Genomic DNA, 26934 nt, shown 5'->3' on the forward strand with positions numbered 1-26934 from the left:
CATTTTTTAACGCATTAATGTTTTGTCTTGCGATTTTGGCGATAAGCAGTGCTCAACGTCTGATTTTACATAGAACTACCAGTTTTCTCCCAATAAGTTAATATACAGCCTATTACAATATACATTTCAACGTTTAATGCTGTAAATAAACATGTAAAAAAAATAAAACTTTCAATAAATATTTTGAAAGTGCGTAAGTAAATCCAAAATTTTAACCCTAACCCTGGATCGTCAGTGTGCATGTGTAGGTGTAGCGTGAATGTGTGCAGTGGAGCCCCAGCTTCACTTCACATGATTCGACTATAGGCCGGACTTGACGATTCGGATTACTACGTAAATCTTTAGTCAGGGACAGCCCTACTTTTTATCTTTGTTTTTTAAATTTTGGTTGTGTAAATATAGTAACCAAATAAATCTCCCTCACCCCCAGAGCTCAGGTCAGAACTACACTTTCTTCTTTAAGCTCAAGAAGTACAATTCCAACAAGAAATAAAGTCATAGCTAGAAAATACTTACTGATGAAGGCATGGTCATTAGAGAGGTAGGGGAGGACGATGGGATCATTGAGCAAAGTGGGGGTGTGGTGTGGGGTGATGGTGGTTGGAGCCATACTGGTGAACGGGACGTCCTGGCTCGTGGGCTGCTCTGCTGTAGATGCTCTGTGGGCGCCGCTGGGCTCACTGAGCTGCTTAGATTTGGGTGTAGAGATGTCCTGGGATGGTGGAGCTGAGGTAAAGAACGGAAGGTTCATCCAGTTTTTACATCAGCAGGGATAGTGCTTAATATACGGGTATATTTATATGTAATATACGGGACCTATCAAGTACCTGGCGGCCTGGACTCTGTTCTCTGTTCACTGATGATGGCAGAGAGGATGTCGATCTCCTCATCCAGTTCAGGATAAGTGCTCATCTTACCTGGAGGGACACAAAACCAGAATCTGTCACAGCCTTTAACAAAACACTGCATCATTATTCCAACCCTCAAAAGAGATGAAACGGTACTCAGAGCAGTAAGAAGATTATCACAGCTGATGTTGCCATGTATATTTTCAGGGTGTTGGCGGGGTCTTAAAAAGTAATAAATCAATTTAGCGAAAATTAAGGCCAAGTATTAAAAGTCGTAATCGCCAAGGTATTAAATTTTGAATTTTGATTTTTTTTTCAATGTGAAAATCCTGTTTGTCCAAAAGTTTATTTGCTAACAGTGTAGGTGAAGGTATTTATTTATAATGCATAGCCAAAAATACTAGACAGGCAGTGCGTAGGCAGTGTGATTGGTTTCTGTGATGTGCAGGGATCTACCTTGCGCCTATTTCAGTCTTCAAGTTCACGCCCCAAAAATTAGATCCGTGCAAACCGGAAAATGATTAACGAATACAACCGACCGTAATCTCCCACCCCGCCGGAGACTCAATGCTAATTGTTCAAAACATAGTCCGAGTGGCGACCAATAGGCGGATTAACCCGGTTGGCCGATCGCTCTTTGGCCACTTGAACAGCACCGTTCCTAAAAAACAAGAGCGAGATGCGCCACCAGCAGCTGAATCAGTAAGACAGAAGACACCAGGGAAAATTCAAAAAAAAGTTTGACGTGCTGCAACAAACTTTATAAATGTTGAACTCAATGTTCTGCATAAACGGTTATGATTAGTGACGAGTTAGTAGCCTGACCAAAATCAAGGTTGGAGACTATTATGTAGCCTAGAGCATTTTAAGCAAGTTAATGAATAAAAAACAACCCCAATGTGGTAGCTTGTTCCACCATCGTGGGGTCACAGATGAGAACAGGGACGGGGATTGCTTTGTGTGGGATGGCAGAGCCCGGTGGCGTTCGTTGGAAGAGCGAAGTGGCCAAAAGGAACGTAAGCTTGTATTATTAAGTTTAGGTAAATGGGTGCAGACCCAGTAGTCACTCTGTATGCAGCATTAGTGACTTGAATTTGATTCCGGAGGCCACGGGGAGCCAGTGGAGGTCACTGAGTAATGGAGCGACATGAGTCCTTTTGGTATAATTGGTAAAGTACCCCTTTATGGTCAGAGCATCAGCTTTCTCTGACTAAAAAAATATTTTACCATCAGTTCGTCAACCGCACGTAGGTAATGTTGGGTGAAACAGACTGACAGGCATGATTTAGCTAGCTTTTTGACCATTTTGACCAGCAAGAGACCAACTGTAAAGACAGTTAAGACTATCAAAAGGCAAGCAGCCATCACAATCTGCTTTCATCAGATTTCTTTAGCAGGAAAATGATTTTCTGTCATAGAAGCTAGTGGTTTAGTAGTTCTCCCAGAAACACATATATATCAACAGGCGCAGAGCTGATGGCTCATTGCAGAGCGGCGAGGACTTCTAGTGGGCCCTTATACAGTGGCCACTTTTTTTTCACACTTCAATTGCTATGACAACCAGAGAAAGAAACCATAATACAGCAGACAGGCTGCCCGCTGCATTCACACCTGTAGTTTGGTTCATCTTGTCTGGAAGAAGACAAGGAGAAAAATATTATAAATTATTGTATTTTAGCTCTAGACGTGTTGTTCACACTGACTTTTTACAAACGAACCAAAAGGAGTAAACATGAAGTTGGACAGACTGACGGGTAACTCGTTGATAGTTTTGGTAATTGTCATCCTGCATCATCAGTGACAGTTTATGCAGAATGTTAATGATTCTCATGTGTAGGCATATTTAACTTCTTTGGTGTCACAAAGAGCTCACAAATAAATAATTCATTATAAGCATTAGCCTATTAGTATTATTAGACAGCAAATCGACCGCATGTTGTGAATAATGATCTAGAGACAGGACGAAGAGAGGCAGTTTGTACAGAAATGATTCTGGACCTATTACTATTGGATCGCTGTCCCAAACGCTTTAAGGGACTTAATGAACTGACAAAGTACATGCATTTAACAGGTGTTTGTCACGGCTTGAGTGTTATTTCCTGTTTTGTTCTTGTTTGGGCATGTTGTGATTTTGGTTTTCTGGTTTAATTTCTGTAATTTCTTTCTTTCTTTTGTCATGTCCTGGTTTGTGTTTTGTTTCGCATTTGTTCCATGTGTGGTGTCAGTCCTGTTTCCTGTTTGGTTCAAAATATTTGTCTCTTGTCCCTGACTCTGCTTCTTGTCTGTCTGCCCTGATTGTCCTGCTGTGTCTCAGCTTTGCCTGCCTGGTTCTTTTGTTTTTCTGTGTCAGTCTTTAGCCCTCAGTCATTATTGCATTCTGGGTGTCTTTGGATTATTCTGTTGATCATTGGCCCTGTTTAGAGCTGCAGTTGCGAGTAAGCCTATGTATTTCTGTTTTGTTTTGGAATAAATCACTAGAACTGCATCCTGGTCGATTGTGTCTACATTTGTGTCCAGCCACCTAGTTTCCTGCCTCTGCATTCGGCAATGCCTGACACTGTTAACCTGTTATGGGAAAATGCATGATAGCGTATTAGGGCCATTCTAGATAAAACAAAAATACGGAGGAGTGGAGGACATCGATATATGGAACATGATACGGTTCAGCTTGCTTTTCATGGTTATAAATATAACTGTTGCGCTATGTCCACCCCGTGTAGCAGCAAAAACAAAAACAGGAGGGACATGATGAGTGGAAGATAAGGGTGTGAATCATAAAATTCTGTGGCTAGTTTGTTTTTCTTTCATGTCATAAGTGAACCGCACCTGAGCTCAATAGCCTAAACAACAGGCTTGATAGCAAAACGCAAAACTCTTTTGCAGCAATGACACACAAATAAACTGTATTAAATATATTCAACTAAACAACAACATTACATGTTCAGTAAGCCCCTTTAATCTGTGGGCCCGTGGTGGCCACCTGCTCCCTCCGCTGCTTAAGTCTTCATAAGAAAACTGCAGGTCAAAACAGGTCTTTGGGACTATGAATTATTGTGTATCCACAAATATGAAATTGTTTAAAAACAAAATGAACCTTAATTGATTATCCTAATGCTTAAATATACTGCAAAGATGAGAATGTATCAGAAAGTTGGCACATAAAGTACATAATGTAGGGTGTATTTGATAGAACTGGTAGGGAACTGTATTTAAATGTTTCACTTTGACAGAAAATATGACAAGAGAAATCATCTTATGATTATTCTTAATTTTATTTCTTTATTTTTACCCTTTAAGGAATTATGAACTCATTTTACAGAGATACTAGAATGAATAGCCATGGATGCGGGGAGGGGCCCATATAAGTAGAGGGCTCAGATTTTTATTATATTGTGATCATTATTTTTAAATGTACACAAAATGATGGGAAATTTGAAAATGTTCTGGATATGCTTTATGTACTGTTATTTGTTTAGAAACATTTAGCATGATAGATGTTGACCTTTGGTTTTAAGGTTGGACTCGGCCCTGCTCAAAGAGTGGGTGGGTAGCAACGAGGAGATAGAGGGTAAAAAAAGACAACGACAGGGAAAGAGGAAGATAGTGGAGTGGGTCAGCACCGGATTCAAAAATGAAAACCGGTCATTTAACGACGGTCATTTTCAACAGTTTTTTTTGACAGTGGACCACTGACCGCTGAAATATTGCAGCGAGTAATCAGGAGCAGCCACAGTGAGCTGTTAGAGGAAGAGCTGCAGGCGACAGGCTGCACACCTCCACCTTCTCAGCTCGACTGTTTGTAGACTCATGACATGACGATCTATTTGATTAATCGTTGCAGATCTAATACACAGGGTATTGTGTACACACCCTTTCACTGCGTTTTTGTGTGCTTATAGAGGTTTCTCTTGCCTTGAAAATATCCAAATAGTATTTCTGTCCTTTTAGAAACAATTCAGACCTGAGCAGAAAACCTTTGAGCAAAAAAAAGACACTGGAGAAAGAATAGCAAGAAATTCCAGAGGTGGCAGAGTGGAGGAGGAACAAAGAGAGGATGACTAATGAGGTGCAGTACACCGTAGTGGGTCATTCAGCTGGCAGCAGGACAGTCAGGACATGAGTCAGTTGGTCAGTCTGTTAGTTAGCCTGTGAGACGACTGACAGGTAAGTCCTGCTTGGCAGAGACTCCAGCCTTTCTGTCGGAGTGGTGAAGGAATTGGGGTTGAAAGGCGCTAAAGCCTATATACAGTAATCCAGCCTCTACAAGCCTCTACATATTGGCGCATAGCCATTTCAATATTTCAAATTGTTGACACGTACATGTTTCTTCCCTTTAAGAAACATTGTCAAACTCTGGTCTGTTGTCTTACAACCTGAGCAAAAGTCATTCATTCATGCTTTTATATAATCCCAGCCAGACTACTGCAAATTCCGTCTTCACCTGCCTCAGCAAGTCAACTGTCTACAAATGATAGGGCTGTTGACCAGGTCCAGCAGGTCGACTCACATCACACCCACCCTATCGCCTTTACAAGGGCTTTCTGTCACATTAAGGATTAACGTTACATTATATTAACTGACATGGTCAGGCACCTGTGCTCCATCTGACCTGCTCTATCCTTGTATCACCAGTAGGTATTTTAGGTCATCTGACCAGGGCTTACTTGTTGTTACTTTACACCAATTCATGAAGGTGATACGTTCTGGTCTTGTCTGGCAAGTTACTATCAGAGAAATTAGTTTGCAGATCTAGAGATGTCTCCAGAGAGTTTATTTAAACCTCCCCATGGACCTCCATAGAGTTGTAAACAATGATGCAGTCAGTTTGTGAATGTGGGAGACATTCATTGTGATCACTACACCTGACTCTTCTTCTCTTCCTTGCGTGGACAACTACATTGACCGTGTGGGTTCTGCAGCCGTTGCAAAATGTACTGTTGAAAATCTCGGTAACCCATAATGTCCTGTAGAAAATATGGGCAGAAATGTGTGTCACTAGATACTAAATGATTTAAACATGAATTGCACAACTTGAAAAATAGCATTGAAAAACTGAATCTGATAGCATTATTTAAAATTGAATGTATTAGTTTGGATCAAATTCCAAAAAACTTGAAATTGAATGTAATATGAAACTGAATTCAGTTGCTCTGTATTTAATCCGCACTATAAATTTAGGAAGTTTTGCGTGTCTGTAAACAACTATGTCTCCTCGTTCTGTCCAGTTAAATATGGTGTGCCTCAGGGGTCGGTCTTAGGACCCATTTTGTTTTCCTTGTATCTGCTTCCCCTTGGACATATTATCCATAAACATGGCATTTCTTTTCATATTTATTCTGATGACACACAAATATACTTGCCCGTCAGATCCACAGATCCTGGAATGCTGAGTTCACTTAACAACTGCCTTTGTGAAGTTAAAAAATGGATGTCAAATAATTTCCTCCAGCTGAACTCAGACAAAACAGAAATCCTGGTCATCGGGTCCCAGCAGATGGAAAAGCAAATACTGCCATCTGCTGGTTCGCTAGTAAATCACATTAAGCCTGTGGCAAAGAACGACTGAAAACTAAAGGGGACAGAGCGTTTGCTGTCAGGGTCCCGAGGCTCTGGAACAGCCTGCCCGAGGAAACCAGGTCAGCTGAGTCAGTGAACTCTTTTAGTCCCTTCTTAAAACATACTTTTATAGGAGAGCCTTTCCCGATCTTATCTGACTTTATTTTATCCCTTTTATTTTATTGTATTTTACTAATTTTATATTTATCTGTATTTTAGTCTTTTCAATGTTTTCATGCTTTTATCTTGTATTGTATACTTGTATTGTTTTTTGTATTATTGTGTCTTGGGTATTATTGTCTTTACACTTGTTAAAGCATTTTGTAACTTGTTTTTGAAAAGTGCTCTACAAATAAGGATTATTATTATTATTTATAAATTCAACTCTCCATATATTTTCACATTCACTTCTCACAATTCAAATTCACTTCAAACTTGGAACCTGTAACTTTTGCCCTTTTTCATGTGCTTTACTGTTTTTATTTAGCATATCAGCCTGTTGAACTTGATGTTAGCACATTCTGTTTGGGTAGAATCTATTGTAGGCCCACACGCTGACTGGAGAATTGTTGAGTTTGTAACATTAAGGTACAGTCAAGACAAATTGTGTAAACATTAAGCCTCATTTGAAGCCAATTCAAATACCAGAGTAGCCGTTTGGGTGTTTTTTCACGTTGCTTTTTGTGGCACAGGTGTCTTTGTTATTAGCACCCCCTTCTGCTCCGTGCTCTTTTCTGTTTAGTTATCATTGCCGGTATGTGGGTCTGCACCATTACCACGCTGGTGTACGCCTGCAGTGTGCCGAGTAGGCAGAGTGTGCACAACATTTACAAGGCGTCTCAGCCATTAACATTAACACGCCTACAGGCCTATGCAGGTGATTGCTGGTATAATTCTTTCAGTAAACCTTGATCGCTCTGACAGTGCCATGCTTTGTTGAAGGTGTCACCTCCTTAAATGTTTTCCCCTCCATTTAAGAGACTGCTCCTCGCTTTCCCGCTCATTATCACTTCTTGCTGGATTGTGCCCCGGATTAAGGAAAAGGAGCACAGAATTGTCACTAATACAAATATTACACAAGTGTATCTGTGAATCACAATGTCTGTATTAGTCTCAGCTTGACTTTCACACACTGCCCAGTGGGCCACTATAGCTTTTGGGTATGCGCATGTTAGAAGGCTTGGTGCTAATCATAATCACACAACGTTCCCAAGCAAATGACCATTAGTTTTTCACGTATACCACGGGTCTTTCAGATACATTTACATATTCATCAACAAGGCCCAGCAGAGGATGTTCTTCCTGCGCCAACTCAGGAAGCTCAACCTGCCGAAGGAGCTGCTGATCCACTTTTACACAGCCATCATCCAGTCTGTCCTCTGCACGTCCATCACTGTCTGGTTTGGATCTGCTACCAAAAAGGACAGGAGCAGACTACAGCGGACAGTCAGGACTGCAGAAAAGATCATCGGTGCAAACCTGCCCTCCATTCAGCACTTATACATTTCCTGAATCAGGAAACAGGCAGGAAACATCACTGCAGATCCATCTCACCCCGGACACAACCTGTTCCAGCTCCTCCCCTCTGGTAGGCGCTACAGAGCACTGTACAACAAAACCAACAGACTCAGGAACAGTTTCTTCCCACAAGCCATCACTCTGACGAACAGCTGATTTCTGACTCACGGTGTCAGGAACAATTCTTGTGCAATAACCCAGTAACTCTGTCTCTAATCAGCCACCTGTTTACTGGCTAACACTTATTATTTATTCACCATTCTCTATTTCAGTGCTACTCCTGCATCCTTTGCACTCTGCTCACTGCACTATTTGTCAATATGTCTATATTGTTTTTCTTCATAGTGTGTGTATATATATATATAAGTCTGTGTCTGATTTATTTTATTTTTATTATTGTGATTTTGTATTTTTGTATGAGTAAGCACATAGTGAGCAATGTACAATCCAGAGTCAAATTCCTCATATGTGTACACATACCTGGCAATAAAGCTGATTCTGATATGGCACGATAGCCACGATAATGCCAGGTTCAACAGGCTAACATGCAAACTATATATTCATAGTTTTCAGTCATGTGACATGCGCGGTGACCCGGAAGGACAAAACAACAGACCAAGATAGCAGCTCACACCTTACTCCCTCGTAGAGACGCTGCAAAAGCCGTTAAATTTTCTTTGGATCACCTCTCAACTCAAGAAAAAGACAGATATGGACACAAACTGCAAGTGTTGGGCACTTGCGATCCATATACAGCACCCGCTGCCGTATTTCCGCCGTTAAAAACCGCCAGGTCCCTGCCAGCGCTCGACTGTGGTAATGTTTACGTTGACTTTGTGGGGAATCCCTCACCTAACACAGCTCAGGCTTGTCTCCTTATTATGGGGCGGCTGTGGCTCAGGAGGTAGAGCGGGTTGGCCGTTAATCGGAAGGTCGGCAGTTCAATTGTGGCTCCCCCTGGTTGTGAGTCGAAGTGTCCTTGGGCAAGATACTGAACCCTGATTTGCCCCTGGTGGCTGTTCCGCCAGTGTATGAATGTGTGTGAATGCTAGTTTCCGTTTGAGCACTTAGGCTCAGTGTATGAATGTGTGTGACTGGTGAATGCAGATGTAGTGTAAAAGCGCTTTGAGTGGTCGAAAAGACTAGAAAGGCGCTATACAAGTACGGAGCATTTACATTTACATTCCTTGTCGATTAGTGCATCCGAAAGCACAAAAAACATTTTTGGCAGTCCATCACTTGCTTCCTGGTTGGCAGGCAGTGGAAATTAATGGGTTTTTTTGCCCTCCAAGGGAGCGTTCTCCTTGGAATGTGACGTCACGTGAAAACTATGAATAGTAGGGATGTGCATCTCTATCACTGAGGCCGATGCGATATGCATCTCGATGCAATGCCAACGAGTCAATACATTAAAGATACATAGGAAGCATCTACCAATGCGGAACAATACGATTCACCCTTATTTACTCACATCATTACATTACGTTACATATATTCATTTAGCTGACGCTTTTATCCAAAGCGACTTACAATTGCTATTTTATGTCAGAGGTTGCACGCCTTTGGAGCAACTAGGGAGTAGTGTCTTGCTCAGGGACACACTGGTGGCTCTCAAACCGCGTCTGCCACTGGCAGCAGCAGAGATGAGCGCATGTACATAGGATTTTACCGATTCAAAGATGTTAGAAACGATACATATTTCATCCCAAATTGTAACTGATGCACACTTTTTGAATCGGGCCAATCACATCTTGAACCTTCATGCCGGTGCACCATGCAAATCGGTGTGTGTTGAGTATAGCAACATAAAAATTTTAAAATGTACAGGTTCCAAGGCAACAATCCATCCTTGAGTTTCAATTTTGAAGTGAAGATGGCGCCATGGAGGACGGCAGCCTCTGGTTTAAGCTCCATAGTGCTTTTTGTGTTTTTGTTTATTAATTCTGTTTTCTGCTGTACCTCTCTGATAATTTTTAAAAGAAAAGAGCTCTTAAACATCAGAGTTTCAACTGCTCACACTATTCCACCTGGCGAATGTCCACTCTCTCCAACAAAATGGATGAACACACGCAATTTAGTATTCTTTATTCGGAATGTTAGTAAATCGGGCCCATGGACTTCTGTTGTGCTGATGGTGTTTTGAAAAAAACTAACTCAATATTGTGTATTATGAGTTGTTAAACTGTAAAAGGCCAGAAAAGTTGTACTGCATATCTAGCCATAGTGGGGGCTCACTACTTACCTTTAGTGGCTTGAGCTGAATGAAGAGTATGTCTCCTCTTGACCACACAACGGCCATGGGAGTTCTCCACCAGGGGGCGCAGGCAGGGGCCGCAGTGTGAGCTGCCCTGCTCGCAGAAGTGTCGTCCTGCCCGGGCACAGTCTAAACTCCGAGGGCACAGATGAGATCCTGTGAAGAAAGACACGACACAGAATAACTTTTTTTTTAAATACTCGGATTTTATCTAGTCATATTTTTTTCAATCTAACTGTTCAAAATTGTAATTTTACATTTTTACAAAAGAAACAATCAATCCATTCCTAGTTTTCTTTTGTTGTTGTTGCTTTTTAACGGAATAGTTTGACATTTTTGGAATGGTGGATAAAATAGGGTCAGCTGGGTTTATCCACCATCACCCCTACAATACTCTCACTGAGAATCACTTGTTGTTTTGGTTTGGCGTTTAGCCTACTACTCACAGTGATTTCTTAGTTACCACAGAACATCTGAGCCAACACCAGAGCACAGGCAGGAATAAAGCTGGACTCATCATCCTGCAAGAGCTTTGGAAGTGCTCCTAATTACCACAGGAAAATAATTAGACCCAGCTATCAACCCCTTTAGATTATTCATCAGAATTGCTCTCGTCTCTGCTACAGGAACCTAGACACTGGTTGCCATGATAATTACCATGGCAACTGAGGAGGTGTGACATCATCAGGCGGTGAGTCACTGCACAGATGCAAAAGTCAAGGATGGGAGGTTTGTCTTAGGCTGGTGTGTCAGGTAGAAAAAACAGGGAAGACAAATGCATAGGGAAAACGTAAAGGACAGCTATTATTAATATTTTCCTTTCAGACTATCATGACTACTGTAATTCTAAATACTGAAAACAAGTAAAGTTGCACATTTCTATGGAATTATGGAGGACTGCAACCCTTCTTTGAAGCATTCTACAAAAACATCTCATTTGCAGAGTGCAAAGCTCTCCAACATCCACAGCTATTTGAAGACTAAATTTAGGATTTGACACATACATTTTTGCACAATGAAATGAGCCATTCTCAAATGTTGAAGACGTTTTGCTACTTGTGTTTATATAATTGCCCTTGCTACATTTTGATCATTGCCATGACTAAAGTAGCTATCAAACTGTACACCTCATTCATCCACACAGTGGCCTGTCCTGGCAGACTACAACAGCAGCGGCTAATCTATGTAAAACATTACAACGGGATGATAGAGAGTAGAATGACTGGGACAATATGCTCCCCTGTTTCTTTCAGCCAGAGTATAGACCACAGAGATCCTGTATGTCTGAGGTGAAGTAGCTGCACTCTTAAGTTCCTTTCCACAACCAAATTCAAAGCCAAAAAAAGAGCTGAAACAAATAAATGTCTACAGGCATAAGTACAACCTAAGCATAATGAAAAAGTACTTTGCATCTACTTTCTGCTACTCATCTACATCCATCTACTGCAGATGTGTAAGCACCAAACCTTGACTCAGTGACTTTAAAGATGGTGAAATGCAAAAATCTCCAACATGAAAAACAATAATATGATTGGGTGAAAATAAAGTATGTTGACTCAAGTACTAATAGCCTGATAATAATCAATCACAAGTCACTTTATTTTACTTATAAGTCAGTCTGACATGTTCACATGGTAACAAATCTAATGCAAGCACTGTCTTTCATAAACCAAGACTAGTCAAACCCTAATAGGAGATCTTGTAATGTTTTGTGTTGCACAAACCTGCATAATAGAAAACATGTATTGTAGTGTACCAACATGAATTAAGTCAGTTCTGTGTATACCTGTTGCACTTGGCAAACAAAAGAAGTGAAGGTGACTTTTTTAATTGCATTGCTTTGAATACGTCCACATATAAATAAAGCTGACTGCAGAGCAGCTTTATCATGGCAATTTCAAAAAGCCTGTAATGTGCATTAGAGCATCCACTATATTAGGCGTCTCGGAGCGTCAGTGACATTCCCAGTATCAAATCCACTTTCTAATCTGACAGTTTCTTAGCAACACCTTGTCCTGTGTTTGAAAGAAAGAAAAGAAAACGTGCATTCTCTCTTTTCTCTTTCACTTCATCTCAAGGCTGTACTGAGTCACATGTCCTTGTTCTGGATAGGGTTTGTCAGATGAATGCTTTTTAAGGCCAATGCTGTTGCACATATTCCATGTCTCAACTCAGATTTGACTCCTTCCAGGTCAGATGGGCAGCACTGCAGGCAAGAATGGTGGTTTATAAATGCCCAGTATTTCATTAATGCATCAGTCTAAAACTACACTTAAAACATCTTCACATGATCTCATTTGTTAAAAGCCTTCTTTCTAGATCCTAAAGCTGCACTAATCAATATGGTCAATTTAACAATGGATCAAATGTGTAGCAAGAGAGAATTATCATCCAACTCTCATCTTGGATTTTGAGTTCAGGGTTGTGACGCCCCCTTAAGTCAGATTTCCGACTCAGAAAGTTAGGAGAACTTCACCACCCCTGACCTCGAAATCCAAGATGGCTGCTCCGAGCATCACGAGTCTTTGCAGTCCCTGCAGTGTGGTGGTCCTTCCACATTATAGAAAGTAGGAGTGCTTCCTAGTATTAGCTGACTTTCTTTTGTTGGTCCAGTTGTGATGATGGTAAATGACCAGACTGTCAAAACATATGTTTTATTTTACACCAATCCATCAGCAGTATCTTGGCAGCTGACATAAATTTTAGTCAATACAGAAGTTTGTGCCCATTTAAGACTCCTTGTTTTTGTATGTAAACTTATAAGAAGATTTACAGCTACTGTATGTCAATCTCAGCCATTTCTGTCTAATTTCAAAACTGATCAGTCACCTGAATGCCAATGATCTAGTTTTTTCCCCCTATTTCTCTACTGTGCTGAATTTTAGTGATGAATCATATTGAGAAGGAGAAATCATATTGAATGCATGGAACGGCTCCCTTCACTCAGCAGCTCTCGCATTCACTGAGATGGAAATGTCAGGCAGTGGGGAAACTTTGATGGTGAATGTCTTCTCACAGCACTGACAATGACACTACTGACAACAACTACTGACAACACATAGCAACTGCGATGCATAGGATCATTTCATGAAAATGCAGTTTAAAGTTGTCAGGATTGCAGAGTGCACAGGCAGGTAAACTTAGAGGTTGATCATTGGTGATCATTCCTGTGTTTAGTCCAAATGGACGACAATAAAACATAGTAAACACGTAGCCTAATAAGTTGGACAATTCGCTAAACTGCACTAAAGTCTCTAATGAAGCAAGCAAAGGAAAATAAAGCCTGCGTCTCTCCATGAATCCCCCATGGGCGGGACTAAGACGCAAGCGAGAAAAATGTGGAGGCAATTAAGAGATTTGAGAAACATCCACAGACTGAACAGAACTGAGGGCTTAAATACTGACACAGGACAACACACACAAGGCAGGCAGGGTAACCAAGCACAGGTGAGAGACATCAGGGCAATCAGGTACTGTTGTGCAGGAATATTGATATGTTCTACCCCTTACACACACACACACACACACACACACACACACACACCACCATCACCACCACAAACATAACAACTTAAACACACATTCTTTCACAAACACAAACAGGGCTAGAGTTCATTATTTTCTTGATTTTCTGAAATGTACCTTTCTGTTTTCTTGATGATACTTTAGCAATAGTCTTTTGTTACACTGAATGGAATTGAAATTGAACTGACCCCTGCTGGCACTTCTTTTCAAGTGAGATGGTCAACCCCTTCACATTTGAACAACAGCATCATGACATTTAATACTGCCAGAGTAGTCTTCAATGAGAAACTCAGTGGGCTCCCAAGGCCATCGAGGGCATGGTTCCTGTGTTGTCCCTGCCAAACGTCCATACGGATGGACAGATGGACAACTTGACACTCACAGCCATGTTGTCTAAGTTCAGTGCACTGTGGGGCTTTAGAGTCAGTCACAGGCATATGGGTGTCCTCAAGGCGCAAGAGAGGATCACTGCTAAAAATTAGACGTGCATGACAGAGAGAGATTACATCTGCTCAGTATGGGTGTGCTAATGATGCTGATCCACTCCAGACACCCAACACACAGTGCGCAAATTTCAGAGCAGCTGTTGTTTAGAAATCTAGGTCTCTACTGTATATAAACCTTCTGTTTTATTCAAGTAATTCAAATAAAATAGTTCAACATGGGAAATACACTTCATTTGGTTCAGAGTGTGATTAGTCTAGCTTAGCATAAAGATGTATCCTTGTTTCATTTGTACAGAAATGTAACAAACAGCACAGACATTTATTTGAAAAAAAAAACACGCCACCCAGGTTTTCTATGCAGTGTCTCCAGCTATAACACAGGTTGCCAGATATAGTCAATGAGGCATGCACAATGGTACCAATCCTAGCAACCTCAAAGGCAGATGACTGGCTGCTGGCTATAAATTGACATTTTAATATGTCTATTTGTGCATATATCAAAAGGTCCCATATTATGCTAATTTTGACATTCATACTTTTAATTTGGGTGTCTACTAGAAAATGCTGACATGGTTTAATGTTCAAAAAACACATTATATATTTTTCTCATACTGTCAATTACTGCAGCATCTCTATTCACCCTCGGTTTGAACATGTCATTTTAGCTCCTGTCTCTTTAAGGCCCCCCTCCCTAAAAGACCACTTTCTTCTGACTGGCCAACTTCTGGAAGCCTGTTGAGGGGCAGGAACTTCTGGCACAACACTAAAGGTCTGTTAATGCAAAACTAGACAGGAACCAGTGCTTGTGGTCAGCACTGCCTCATCATCTTGCTTGTGTGTTAAATGACATATGGAAAATAGCTCTATGGGGCACTCAATTTGATAAAGTTTATTATATTTATCAGACCACAAACAAAACAAGAACTAGGTTGGAAAAACCATAGATGCTGAACAGGAGTGCAGTGTTTCTGGGGGGCCAGGCCTCACTGATTACAGTACACAAACTTTATTTCTTTATACATTGGATTTTAGATTATATTTTATAGAGAAAATATTTTGTGGTAAAACCCTCTGACATCCTATGTCTGCTCTTCCACTTTCTGTGAATTACAGAGTTATCTGATGGACAGACAGCTTTACTTGTACTTTAGCCACTAACTAACTAACGGTAAGCTAGCTCAGTTAGCCATGCAGCTTGCCGTCCTATATTCAACTATAAAACACAGGGAGGCCAGGATAATTGAACACAGGTGACACACATTAGAGCAGGAGTAAGCCATCAGCTAGGGAACACAAAGACAGGAAACAAGGCGGGCAGCATACACTAGGACACTTATCAAAATAAAAAAGGAAATAACTCAAACTCCAAAACTATCACAGTCGGATCACCGGGATGTGGTAGTGGTTACACCTCTAGTCAGGACTCTACAGTGCGAACATTTTGCTCGCATATGCCCCTAAAAATTGATATGTGCGAACCGGAAAAATGATTTACGAGCACAGTGTGCGAGTAAATACATACTACCGTGACCTAGGGCTGGGCGATATGGCCAAAAAGTCATATCCCGGTACTGTTAGGCAGAATTCCGGTATAAAATAGGGTTGGGGCGATTCGTCAACGTAATCGATTTCGTAAATACATCGATGAGCATTACGTGCGTCGATGCGTCGCTGCATCCGGTGTGGGATTATACCGGACAAGCTCCAGCTACTAGACCGCGCCTTCGACCGTCTAAAGTTTGGAGTATTTCAGACAGACACTCAACAACGTGCTGCTCCGTGAGCTCTGTGAACTGGAAACAGCTTCACTGCAGCTGCTGTCCACGAATAGTGAAGCAGCACGAACACGTGAAACGGAAGTATCCCGCAGCACTTTGTCTAGACGGCAGCACCGCAAATCCTGTTTACTTTCTGTCGCCACACAAGCACGGCACATTATCAGCAAGAGGACACGTAGTGTTTCTTCATTGCACTTCATGTTAAAAGTAATTTCTGCCCCGCTGCTGTCATGGTAACGTAACGTTACACCGCAAACTATCAGCTGCTTCATATTTTCTGTTTATTTAACGGCCAGGTATGAGCGAGAAAACAGCTGAATCAGAATTCTGTGACAGTCTGAGTCCTTTCAGTTGTTCACTGATGCAGAAATACATTTTATTATCATTCTGCATTCTCAATATTGAAATGAATCCATGGCAGAAACATTTAAAGTTTTAAGAAGCCTAATTAATGTCTGTTATTGTTATTATCACAACACATTAGTGATGTGGAAATTTGATTCATTTAAAGATTTGCTGCTATTGTCATTATTCTAATGTGCTTCATCAGGATGATTAAATAAAATATAGACTTACTGATTAGGCATGTTGATATTTATTTTGGATAAATTGGTATGTTAATAGAGTAATAGGCAACTTTTCTTTCTTTAGAATAAACAAAAATAATCGTTAGATTAATGAAAATAACTTGAAAATAATCGATATGTACAGCCCTAAAAATACATATCAGTATTTTCTGCTAGGCGGGCTGGGGAGGGGAGCAGTTTTAGCCAGCATGTTTTTACTACTTTTAATAACTTAGATTGTTTCTTATTTCACCGTTTTAATTATACTTCATTCTACATCTTAAGTATCACTCACTTATTGAATTTGCCTCCTTCAGTTCTCTTCCTACTCACAGACCTAACGTCTCCGCTGCAAACACATCAGCGTTCCCCGCTCAACTCGCCTCGACTCGGTTTGGCAGTTCTCCGTTTTCCATTGCAGATGGTGCCCAGAGATAGCACCACTCAATCTAACTGGTCATCATAGCGATGCCACACACAACTGCCACAACGTAATATTCAATGCAAAACACACACACCAGGGACGCACACACAGCTGTCTCTTGATTTCAGTTAAAACGTTTCAACATTACTCAGAATGCAGCTAATCGTTCAAAATACCTCAATTTATACACCAATACAAATTTCTAGGAGATGAAATATTAACCGAACTACGCCACCTGGGGAATTTCTCCCCAAGAAATATATTTCAGCCAACACTGATAAATGAAGGCACAAAGGTTCGTCTTACTTGGAGGGATGGTCAGAGACGTTGTTCTATTCAAAACAGAGTTCATTTTATACTGTTAGGTCGAACAAAAGCAATCAGAAGAATCAGAATCAGAAGGAGCTTTATTGCCAAATAGTGTTTTACACAGGGAATTTGCTGTGGTGATAAGGTGCTACACGTAGCGCACACTGGAGAGAAACATTTCTTATCAGAGAAAAGAACATATGAAACAAAACCAAATATTTACAATAAACAATATTTAAACCATGACCTGTCCAGGGTGTACCCCGCCTTTTGCCCGATGCCAGTTGGGATTGGCGACCCTGTACGCAGGATAAGTGGTTGAAGATGGATGGATGGATGGATGGATGGATGGATGGATAAAACCAAGTAGCAAACACAGTCTGTTAAAAACTGAGCTAACAGAGACTGTTAGCTCCTCATACCCAATCACACTTTCATACAAGCTTACATTAAAAAAATTTAAAATTAGTGTTTGAAACAGAATTTTGGTCATGTTCATATAAAACAGTTCTAGCATAGAGGCATGTAGCTTTTCCTCCACTGTGCAGGCAAGAGACTGGACCAAACGCCATATTAGCACTCATGTGTGGCTAAACACAACTGACTAGCTGTTCGCCCAGTCTACATGACCATCTACCCGTGATTTATGACGCATGGACACCCGATACTCTGAAAGGAAGGTCCAACCCTGCAGGAAGCCTACACTGGCAAGCAACCGCTCGTCCACACAGGGATGGAAAGGTCCACACACTAACAAGGAGCCTGGGACCACAAGCAACCCGAATTAACAGCTTGTAAACGGCATAATAAATGACCACACATGAGCACATTTACTCTTACCATTAAAGCAGCTGTGCACATTGCAGCGCACAGTGATGTGGGTGCTAGGTGTCAGCAGCAGCAAGAGGAAGAGGAAATGGTCATGCCACCATTTATACCTTCCTGCTTCCTGTTTAACCAATACCTGGCATCTACTACTACAATGTGCAGTGAAAACATGAATGGAGTTTAACTTATCTGGACTCTAAATGAGCCGAGTGGGAGGGATTTGAAGAAGCAGCATCGTGAAAGTGATGGCTGTAGATTGGAGTTTAATTTATTAGTGCATTCCTCAAGTGGAATGAAAACTCTGAAAAGTGAAAAAACAGATGCGCTGAATTACAAACAGTAAAAGTGAGTGGGTCCAATAACATTGGTCTTAAAAAGTGGGTGGGTCTTGTACCACCCACATACAATGGTTCTGACGCCCATGTAATGTTAGCTTTTCAACGCTGCATGGGGGGATTCACTTAGGCCAGACTGAGTTCTTCTGTAGGCTGTGACTTAAATGCTAACCAGCTGCTCATGTAAATGTGTGATGAAGTAATACCAATTTCTCTCTCCCTTAGAAAAGTTGCAGGTCCAAAGAATGCTATTTAATTACACTAGTTACTGCACTGTGGATTGGTTCGATCAGAGTGTGATTTTGCACTGTAGTTTTGCTTGCATACAAACAAGCTGTTGATAAGGATCCTAATTAAAGTGGCTACTGTCTGAAGTTAATAACCTGACGGTGGAAGGAATAACAGATTTGGAGTAATAATTACTATATGTATGATTGCTTTTATTTTATTATATTTTCCTGATATATCTGTGGGTATATGCTCATGTATAGCCTAGCCATTTAGGCAACATATTTATTCAATTTATTACAGCCAATAAATGCAGAAAGTTAAGTTGGTCAGAATATAGCAAACATAATAAATATCATGAAATAATTTAGTTTAGGCTTTGCCTTGGTGCCTAGACCTGCCAACAAATGTCTGTTGTTAGAAGAAAACAAAAGAGCCCACATTTCCTTAGACCTGTAGACCACTACTGACCTGTAGACCACTACAGACCTCAGAATCAGCTGCCCAGCCAATCTCCTGCTTCTCTCTCTCTCCTAAAATACCTTCAGTATCCATCTGGTCAATGAATGGAAGGATATACAACTGCATTAACAGGGACACTATGACATTTTGTTTTCACTGACAACAACATCCTATGGGAACTGATATTGTTTTGAAATAGGCTACTAGAGACAGGTAATATTAATGGCGTTCACTTTATCAACACTAGTGTTTTCCAGCTAACTAAAATATCCCCTTTCCTTTAACTCAAGGAAAGTAGCTTCTGTTCAGCAAGTAACAGTCACTAACAACAACTTACAGTTTCACTCTGTATCACTCACTAGTTGACTTAATCTTCCTTCACCATGTCTGTGTGTCGCTGTGTGTGTGTGTGTGTGTGTTTCTCTGTGTGTAGTAACATTGCTCGGCAGCTTGGCAGAGCAGGGATGAAAGGCAGACTCCCTCAGGGTCCTAGTGCCTGACCACAGCATTGATTTAAATTATGAAGCAGAGGAAACAACCAGAAGGATTATTTTAAGCCAAAAAGTACAAATTATTGTTGACTTAAAATCTAATAATTATTTTTCTGATTATTATTTGGGGGGACTGTTAGGGTGGCTTCACCCCTAAAATAGGATTAACAACGTCCAAGGTTATTTTAAAGCCGCCAGGGGCAAATCGGGGTTCAGTATCTTGCCCAAGGACACTTCGACACGCAACCAGGGGGAGCCAGGGATTGAACCGCTGACCTTCCGATTAACGGCCAACCCGCTCTACCTCCTGAGCCACAGCCGCCCCGGTAAACATTGTTCATGAGTCCCGCACCTCGAGTCCAAGTCGAGTCTGAAACTCCGGTCCCCATCTCTGATACACGGGAGTCCTCTCAAGCTGTCTGATGCTGTTTCCCTTGAGCTTGCTAAAGAAGCCCTTGTCAGCTGGCAAAACAGTGAAGTGAAGCAGTAGAGATAGCTAAAGCTTTTGGAGATGATAACATGGCTAAATGATATATCTGATATATCTGTGGGTATATGCTCATGTATAGCCTAGCCATTTAGGCAACATATTTATTCAATTTATTACAGCCAATAAATGCAGAAAGTTAAGTTGGTCAGAATATAGCAAACATAATAAATATCATGAAATAATTTAGTTTAGGCTTTGCCTTGGTGCCTAGACCTGCCAACAAATGTCTGTTGTTAGAAGAAAACAAAAGAGCCCACATTTCCTTAGACCTGTAGACCACTACTGACCTCAGAATCAGCTGCCCAGCCAATCTCCTGCTTCTCTCTCCTAAAATATAGTGGTTGTTTGTTTATGTGTAGCCCTGCAATGAACTGGCAACCTGTCCAGGGTATACCCTGCCTATCACCTGGTGTAAGCTGGGATTGGCTCCAGCCATTGCGCTTGACAGTGGATAGATGGATGGATAATGAATTGGAATGGAAATAAATTCATCCATTTTGGAATAAGGCTAACATCAGGTTGCGAACGACAGGGGAGCTCCCCTAAAAGCATGACTTGTGATATTTTGGGGGGGGCCCTAAAATATTGATAGCATGCTTTATTGCCATTAAGTTCTATATTTCTCTATCATCATGGATCCATGCGGAAAATCAGGAGCATCAGACTTGATCCAGCCAGAGGGAACGATCATCATCCGTCCGTAGCGGACCGGTAGCTCCACGATCTCCTGTCCCCGGCGCTGTACGCTCCATCGCCCCACTCCCTATCGGGTACCGGTTGTGTCACTAGTATGACGACGCGCTGTGAACGGTTTGTGATCATTCCCTCTGGCTGGATGAATATTACGCCTGATCCATGCACCACTGCTGCTGGGGGCTCTCCGCAGCGCCGCGCAACTTTCTAAATTCTGATGCCTGATACTTTTACAATCAGCCCCAGGCCTACATGCTCGCAGCTATTAATGATTCAGCATTAAGAATCACAGTCTGCCCTACCCCCTGATCCTACTGATGGATGTGCACGGTCACAATCTGGCCATCTGGGTGTGAGGATTACATTTTTGTGACCCTTTGTCAGAGCTTCTGCTGATGTATATATCCGCAATTTTATTTCAAGCATATAAAAACACCCCACTATACAATACACTGGTAGGCAAGGTCGCAAAGTTAAACCTTACACTTTTACATGATTTTTTAATGAGCCAAAAGTCATCCTGTGGATGTCTGGTTTCATCGCTCATCAGGGACTGCAGCCAAGCCAGAGGCACAAAGCCAGCTATAGCCCAGTGAGTCACACCGCTGCACTGATGTGTTCTTTCATTATTTCATTCATGAACATTGACATTATTTTGACTCAGTCCCACATACTCCTGCTGCCCCACTTCACAATCTTCTCCTGTTTGAGTAACATTAGTTAAAAACAACAGTCTCTGTTTATATTGGATATTTTGTGGGTTAGTTTACAAATTTTATTTATTATTTGAATTAATCAATTAATCAGTATTTTTTTACCTTTATGTGTGGTATTTTTGTGTGTAATTTCACGTGGGATGGTTGTATTCACGGGCATCCTAACAACAAGGCATTCAAAGTGCTCCACATAAAACATAAAGGAAAATATTTTAAAAAATACATTTAAATACAATTAGAGTCAAACAGAAAATAAAAACAGGTTAATTTACCCGGTATACCTATTTGTTCACCCATAATTCTAATGGGTTATGATTAATCAGGCTTTTCACCTTTTAGTGTTTTGCTTTTTGATTTCCCATTTCTCACACTAGTCAAACCTGATCCACTTCATTGTACAATATTTCCTTAGGCCTGGGCTAATAATTAAATAATTAAAAATAAGGGCCAGATCTATTTATCCATCATTCTGATCTTGCATGACCCAGGGGAGGTCCAAAATGTTTCAGGGAGGCTAAATGAATTGAAGTGAAAATAATATTACATATCAAACAAGATCATATAGAACAGCCTAAATGTGTGTGATTTGGTTAAAGACAGAGTTCAGAGATGCAGCAGTTCTGGGGATTTTGTACTGACTCCCAGAATCAGGAACTAATAAGGCAAGAGAAGGTGGAGGAGTTATCTCCTGTTGCCATTGCCTCATCTTCAAGCTCAGGTTGGTATTGATATTACTGTTGAACACAGGACCTTACAACTTGCCTTTGTATTTCCAATTGGTGAGTCTTCATACAATAATTCGTTTTACCTGAAGAATATGTATGAAGCATAAGCATATGCATCTGATCTGATGATTGTAACGTTATTCCATTTAGATGGGTAACTAGCTAGGTTGCTACCAGGCTACTATAGTTTACTTTCAAAAGCGAGCAAAAATGACAAGCTAGCAACAAGTCATTACATGCTTCTATTGCAAGCAGCAAGAAAGGCTGCTTATATTCGATTACTATTAAATATATAAACCATCTAATTTTTTGTTTGTTGTATTTATTATTTGTCCGTCATTGCCCCCTACACATTTGTGTCAATTGTGTCACATTTGTGTAAAAGACAAGGTGATGAATCAACAAGAGTGAAATAATTCAAATGTAGACAAATATAAGACAATAAAAGGAGTGGAGTGTAAAAATAGAATGATTAGTAAAATATGTAAATATAAAAAGAAACAAAATGATCCCCATGCTGTCTGATCAGCATCTTGATATGCCACACCGTGAGGTGGATGGATTATCTCGGCAAAGGAGAAGTGCTCACTAACACAGATTTTGAGAGATTTGTGACCGATATTTGAGAGAAATAGGCCTTTTGTGTACATAGAGAAAGTCTTAGATCTTTGAGTTCCGCTGATGATGAATCGGGGCAAAAACAACAGTGTTGCGTTTATAATTTTGTTCAGTGTAAATAATTAAGCAGTAATTAGGATGTTTCGACCTGCGTTAGAGAATGTAATTGTTGCTGTTTGTGTCCCATAGTGTTGTCACATGATGGTCTGAAAGTTCTTTCTGGTGCTGTGGTGGGATATTAAGAGGGTACGCACATTTTGCTTTGCTATAGAGACAACAAAAGCAGTGTGGTCATGTTTGCATCATCATGTGATAATGTTACAGCACCTTTGTTGTCATGCTGAGTAAAATAGTGGAGGGGTTTGTGTGCATCTCAGAATAAACTGTGAGACACTGAAATGGTCACCCAGGTCAGTGACGGGGAGCTCTACAGCTCTGACAGCAGGAATGTGTTTCTGAGGACAACCAGCAAACACCTCTGCTACGATAACTGAGACTAGGACACCAGCAGCATACCCACTGATGTTCCCTGAACAGCTCGTTCAATCCATTTGTCTTGCACTGAATCACCCATTTCCCACCTCATGGCCTAATGTGATTTCTGTCGTATTTTCTCCCAGCCAGACGCAACATGCACGTCACTGGGTGAAACCACCAAGGGACTAATCTGTGCCTATGATCATGACAGCACTGACGCACTGGCACTACTTCAGATTTGTCTGAAAGCAACTTAAAAAACAATTTAAAAAATCATCAGTATAGATGTCTGAAGGACTGTATGTAAGAATGTCTCAACAACTGACTTCAACATTCTGTATTTTAATATTTCTCTCATTATACTAAATGTTCCTATGAGGACTTACAGTCTTATTGGTTGTGCTATAACCATAGGATCATACAGGGTAATCACTCTATTCCCTAGAACTTTCAAGACATTCACAAAATTCAGCAAGGAAAGGCTGGCAGCGGCTGAATGCAAATATAACGCAAGACATCCTTACATATAAGTTGTAAGATCTCAATCATCTTCAACTTACGTGCATTTTAACATTAGAAATACACGATATACAGCTAATTATTTTATATATCTTAAACAATTGATTGATTAATTAATCAGCAGATCAATTTTTCTAACATTTTATAGACTAATTATTGAATTGATTAATCAAGAAAATAATCATCATTGCAGTTGCTGTAAATTTGGATGAACTGATAAATCATTTAGTCTAGACGCCCTTTAGGATTTCCAAACCGAACAGTTTTTGAATGTCTTGTTTTTCCGACCAACAGTTTAAAACCCACAGCTGTTTAGTTTACATGATATAAGACATTTGAGAAGTGCTTGCTTTGAGCAAAAATAATCAAATAATTCTGGCTTACCACACATTAACACTGACATATGATCAAGCAAATGGACTTTTAATAGAGTACGTTTCCTTTTACATCCCAACATTCAGATAGTGAATTTTGGGACTCAACTATGGAGTTCATTTTCTTTCAATATATTTGTGTGAACAGATTTGCGATCGGTGTGTAAATGTGTAATCTGTAAATATACAACACTGTCTACAAACACAAAAAGAAGATTTGTAAACTCACAAAATATTTTGCAAATATTAAACAGATCTGCAAATACACAAAAGAAATGAAAAAAATCTGTGAATATATTTAATAATTTACAAATAAATAAACCACATTTGTGAATATCTTTGTAACATTTGACACTTTCAAACTGGCATTTGTGAGTCCAGCTTTATTATAGTATTTGTCGATCTCAGTTCTTCACACACGGAGTTTTGAAACAAACTTTCCACCGGTGGAAAGAAAATCGACACTCTTTTTCAGAGAACATGTCACGCTGCCTGCTGACGACGTCATTTCCGCATTTCAAAGTACAGCAGAGCCACCTGAAAGCGCTAGCTTGATGCTGTCGCTAAGGAAATATCAGCTGCTCTCAACCAAAAGTGCATGCAGACTGAAATTTAACCGTGACTAAAAACTAACCTTGACCGTTGAGCTAAATGTTTCTTTAAATGTTCATGTTGTTGAGGATGTTTTATGCTTGTCAGTGGGGTCCATTTAGCTAACGTTATGTAAAGCAGAGGAGGAATCGGTGGGAGCTGAGACAACCACATTTTTCTCAGAAGAGGACAAGAAGAAGGAGGAGAGTAACATGGAAAATACCCCAAAACAACGATCAGCAATAACTAATCATCATTAGGCTAGTTTAATGTAAACAATAAAACCTTTTATATTCCACCTGCAAGCCTTGTTGACCTCCAAACTAATTAAAAGTGATTCTTCATATCAATGTTCCCAGCATGCCAAAAACTATGATACTGTATGCTTTGTTTGGCTAAGCTTGTCTTCTCTTTAAATGCAACTGAAACCTGGTTGACTAAACACAATGCAGATTTCTATGACTTTAACTATAAGTATATAGATGATGCAGAGAAGACCAGATGGGTGGGGGTGTCTCATAGTTCAACCCTAGCCTGGTCTATGAGAAAAAATAAGATACTGAGAATGATTTCACCCTTTCTGCTGAGGCTGAGATTGTTGAAACCCTCCAGACCATTATTGTATCTATAGAGCAGCAGCTCTCGTTTGTCCGTATTCAGTACTGACCTTGCAAGTGTTCTTGATGTTCTTGATGATGAATTCTAACGAAGGGGAAACTGATATTTATTGTAAATTTTAACACTAATAATTTAGTTAAGGACTTTATTGACACAGTGTACTCTCATCATATTATATTTATCCTGTGTGATTAAAGACCCAACCAGAGTGACAGCAAACTCTGCCGCCCTGATCTTTACAAATGTGTTGGGTAATAACATGAAATCAGGAGTTGTGTGCACGGATATTGCTGACCATTGTATGATCCATCTAATAGCATTCTAGGAACTGTGTTTTCAGAATGTATCTCTCAGGCCCATGATGTGTTTTACATTACATTACATTTTATCCAAAGCTATATATGTCAGAGGTCACACGCCTGTGGAGCAACTAGGGGTTAGGTTACTCAGGGACACAGTGAGGAATTGAACCAGAGTTTCTCACACCAAAGGCATGTGTCTTATCCACTGCACCATCACCACACCCCGCTTTACCTCCTTGACTGGTGTCTCTGAAATCATAAACGGACCAAACCACGGAGGCTGTACAAAAACGAATTTAAACAAATTGAAACGTAATTATAATCAATTAATCTGATTATTATTTCTTAAATAATTGATTCATTTGTTTTGTACCAATACTTACTAATAAGTTTTCTGTTGACGACCCGATTAACAGCCAAATCATTTCAGTTCTGAAAATCACAACACATTTAGACACATCCTCTGCAAATGTGGCTAAATGAATCCTTCCAGTGAAATTTATACAATTATAATACCCATAACAAAAGTGATATAAAAAAATACAGTCTGGCATGATAAGGTCATTGTACTGCTGAGTGCCATAAACACGTATAACCACAGGAGATAATCAATATCACTGAATACCATGAGGTCATATTAGTGCCATAGACACTGAACACCCATCAGGAATATAGATATAGGCTATATAGAATATTTGAATGAGCCCCTGAACCACAGAGGTCCCTATAGCAACATTATAATACCATTATCATAATTGCATCAGAGGAGAGGGTACCGGAACACCTAGATTCTCGGCTGTCTTGGAGGCCCTTAGTAGCTTCACAACCCCAGCCTGTGTCTGAATGACAGCAGGGAGCAGCAGTTCCTTACCTGTCAAGCAGGTGCTCAACGCCAACAGGGCCGCGAGCACCGCAGCCTGGCCGTGCAGCGGGGCCCGCATCCTGGGCAGAGCTCCGACGACTGACAGGGAACACGGAGACCGACGTAAGGAGGTGCAGGAGAAGGCGGCGGCGGAGGGGAGTCTGCGCTGATCATTCCCCCATTCCCTGGTGCTCAGGGAGGAGAGGGCCCCGAAAAACGAAATAAATAACGGAGACAATAAGAAACCCAAAAGAGTTTACGAGAGCACGCTGCCGGCGACAGTGATGATACCAACCCTCCTGTGGATTTGCCGCAGGGTGTCTGCTCTCCACCGCGGACCTGCAACACGGATGCACAACGCTGACTGGCTGACTGATCGTG

The 26934-nt window shown here is 40.7% G+C and overlaps 1 protein-coding gene across 1 annotated transcript; it reads right to left on the minus strand.

Moving 5' to 3' along the window:
- Nucleotides 1-404: 404 nt before the first annotated feature.
- Nucleotides 405-26934, minus strand: LOC119917788 (neural proliferation differentiation and control protein 1-like). Its single transcript, XM_038738207.1, has 4 exons — nt 26563-26934; nt 10165-10332; nt 828-917; nt 405-726 (listed from the first exon to the last, which is right to left on the minus strand). Exons 1-4 carry the CDS (start codon nt 26630-26632, stop codon nt 434-436), a joined length of 621 nt encoding a protein of 206 aa, XP_038594135.1. The 5' UTR covers nt 26633-26934; the 3' UTR covers nt 405-433.

Source organism: Micropterus salmoides, unplaced genomic scaffold (assembly GCF_014851395.1).
Source record: "Micropterus salmoides isolate LMB-PRFRI ecotype aquatic unplaced genomic scaffold, ASM1485139v1 Ms_hic_scaffold_2227, whole genome shotgun sequence".
Lineage (NCBI taxonomy): Eukaryota > Metazoa > Chordata > Actinopteri > Centrarchiformes > Centrarchidae > Micropterus > Micropterus salmoides.

Bases quoted from the DNA above. Each gene is read 5' to 3' on its own strand.
- LOC119917788 (XM_038738207.1), bottom strand. From the start codon at position 26,632: ATGCGGGCCCCGCTGCACGGCCAGGCTGCGGTGCTCGCGGCCCTGTTG. The intron at 10,333-26,562 runs GTAAGGAACTGC...CTTTCTTCACAG, and splicing joins GTTGAGCACCTGCTTGACAG to GATCTCATCTGTGCCCTCGG. The intron at 727-827 runs GTACTTGATAGG...TCTTTACCTCAG, and splicing joins AACAGAGTCCAGGCCGCCAG to CTCCACCATCCCAGGACATC.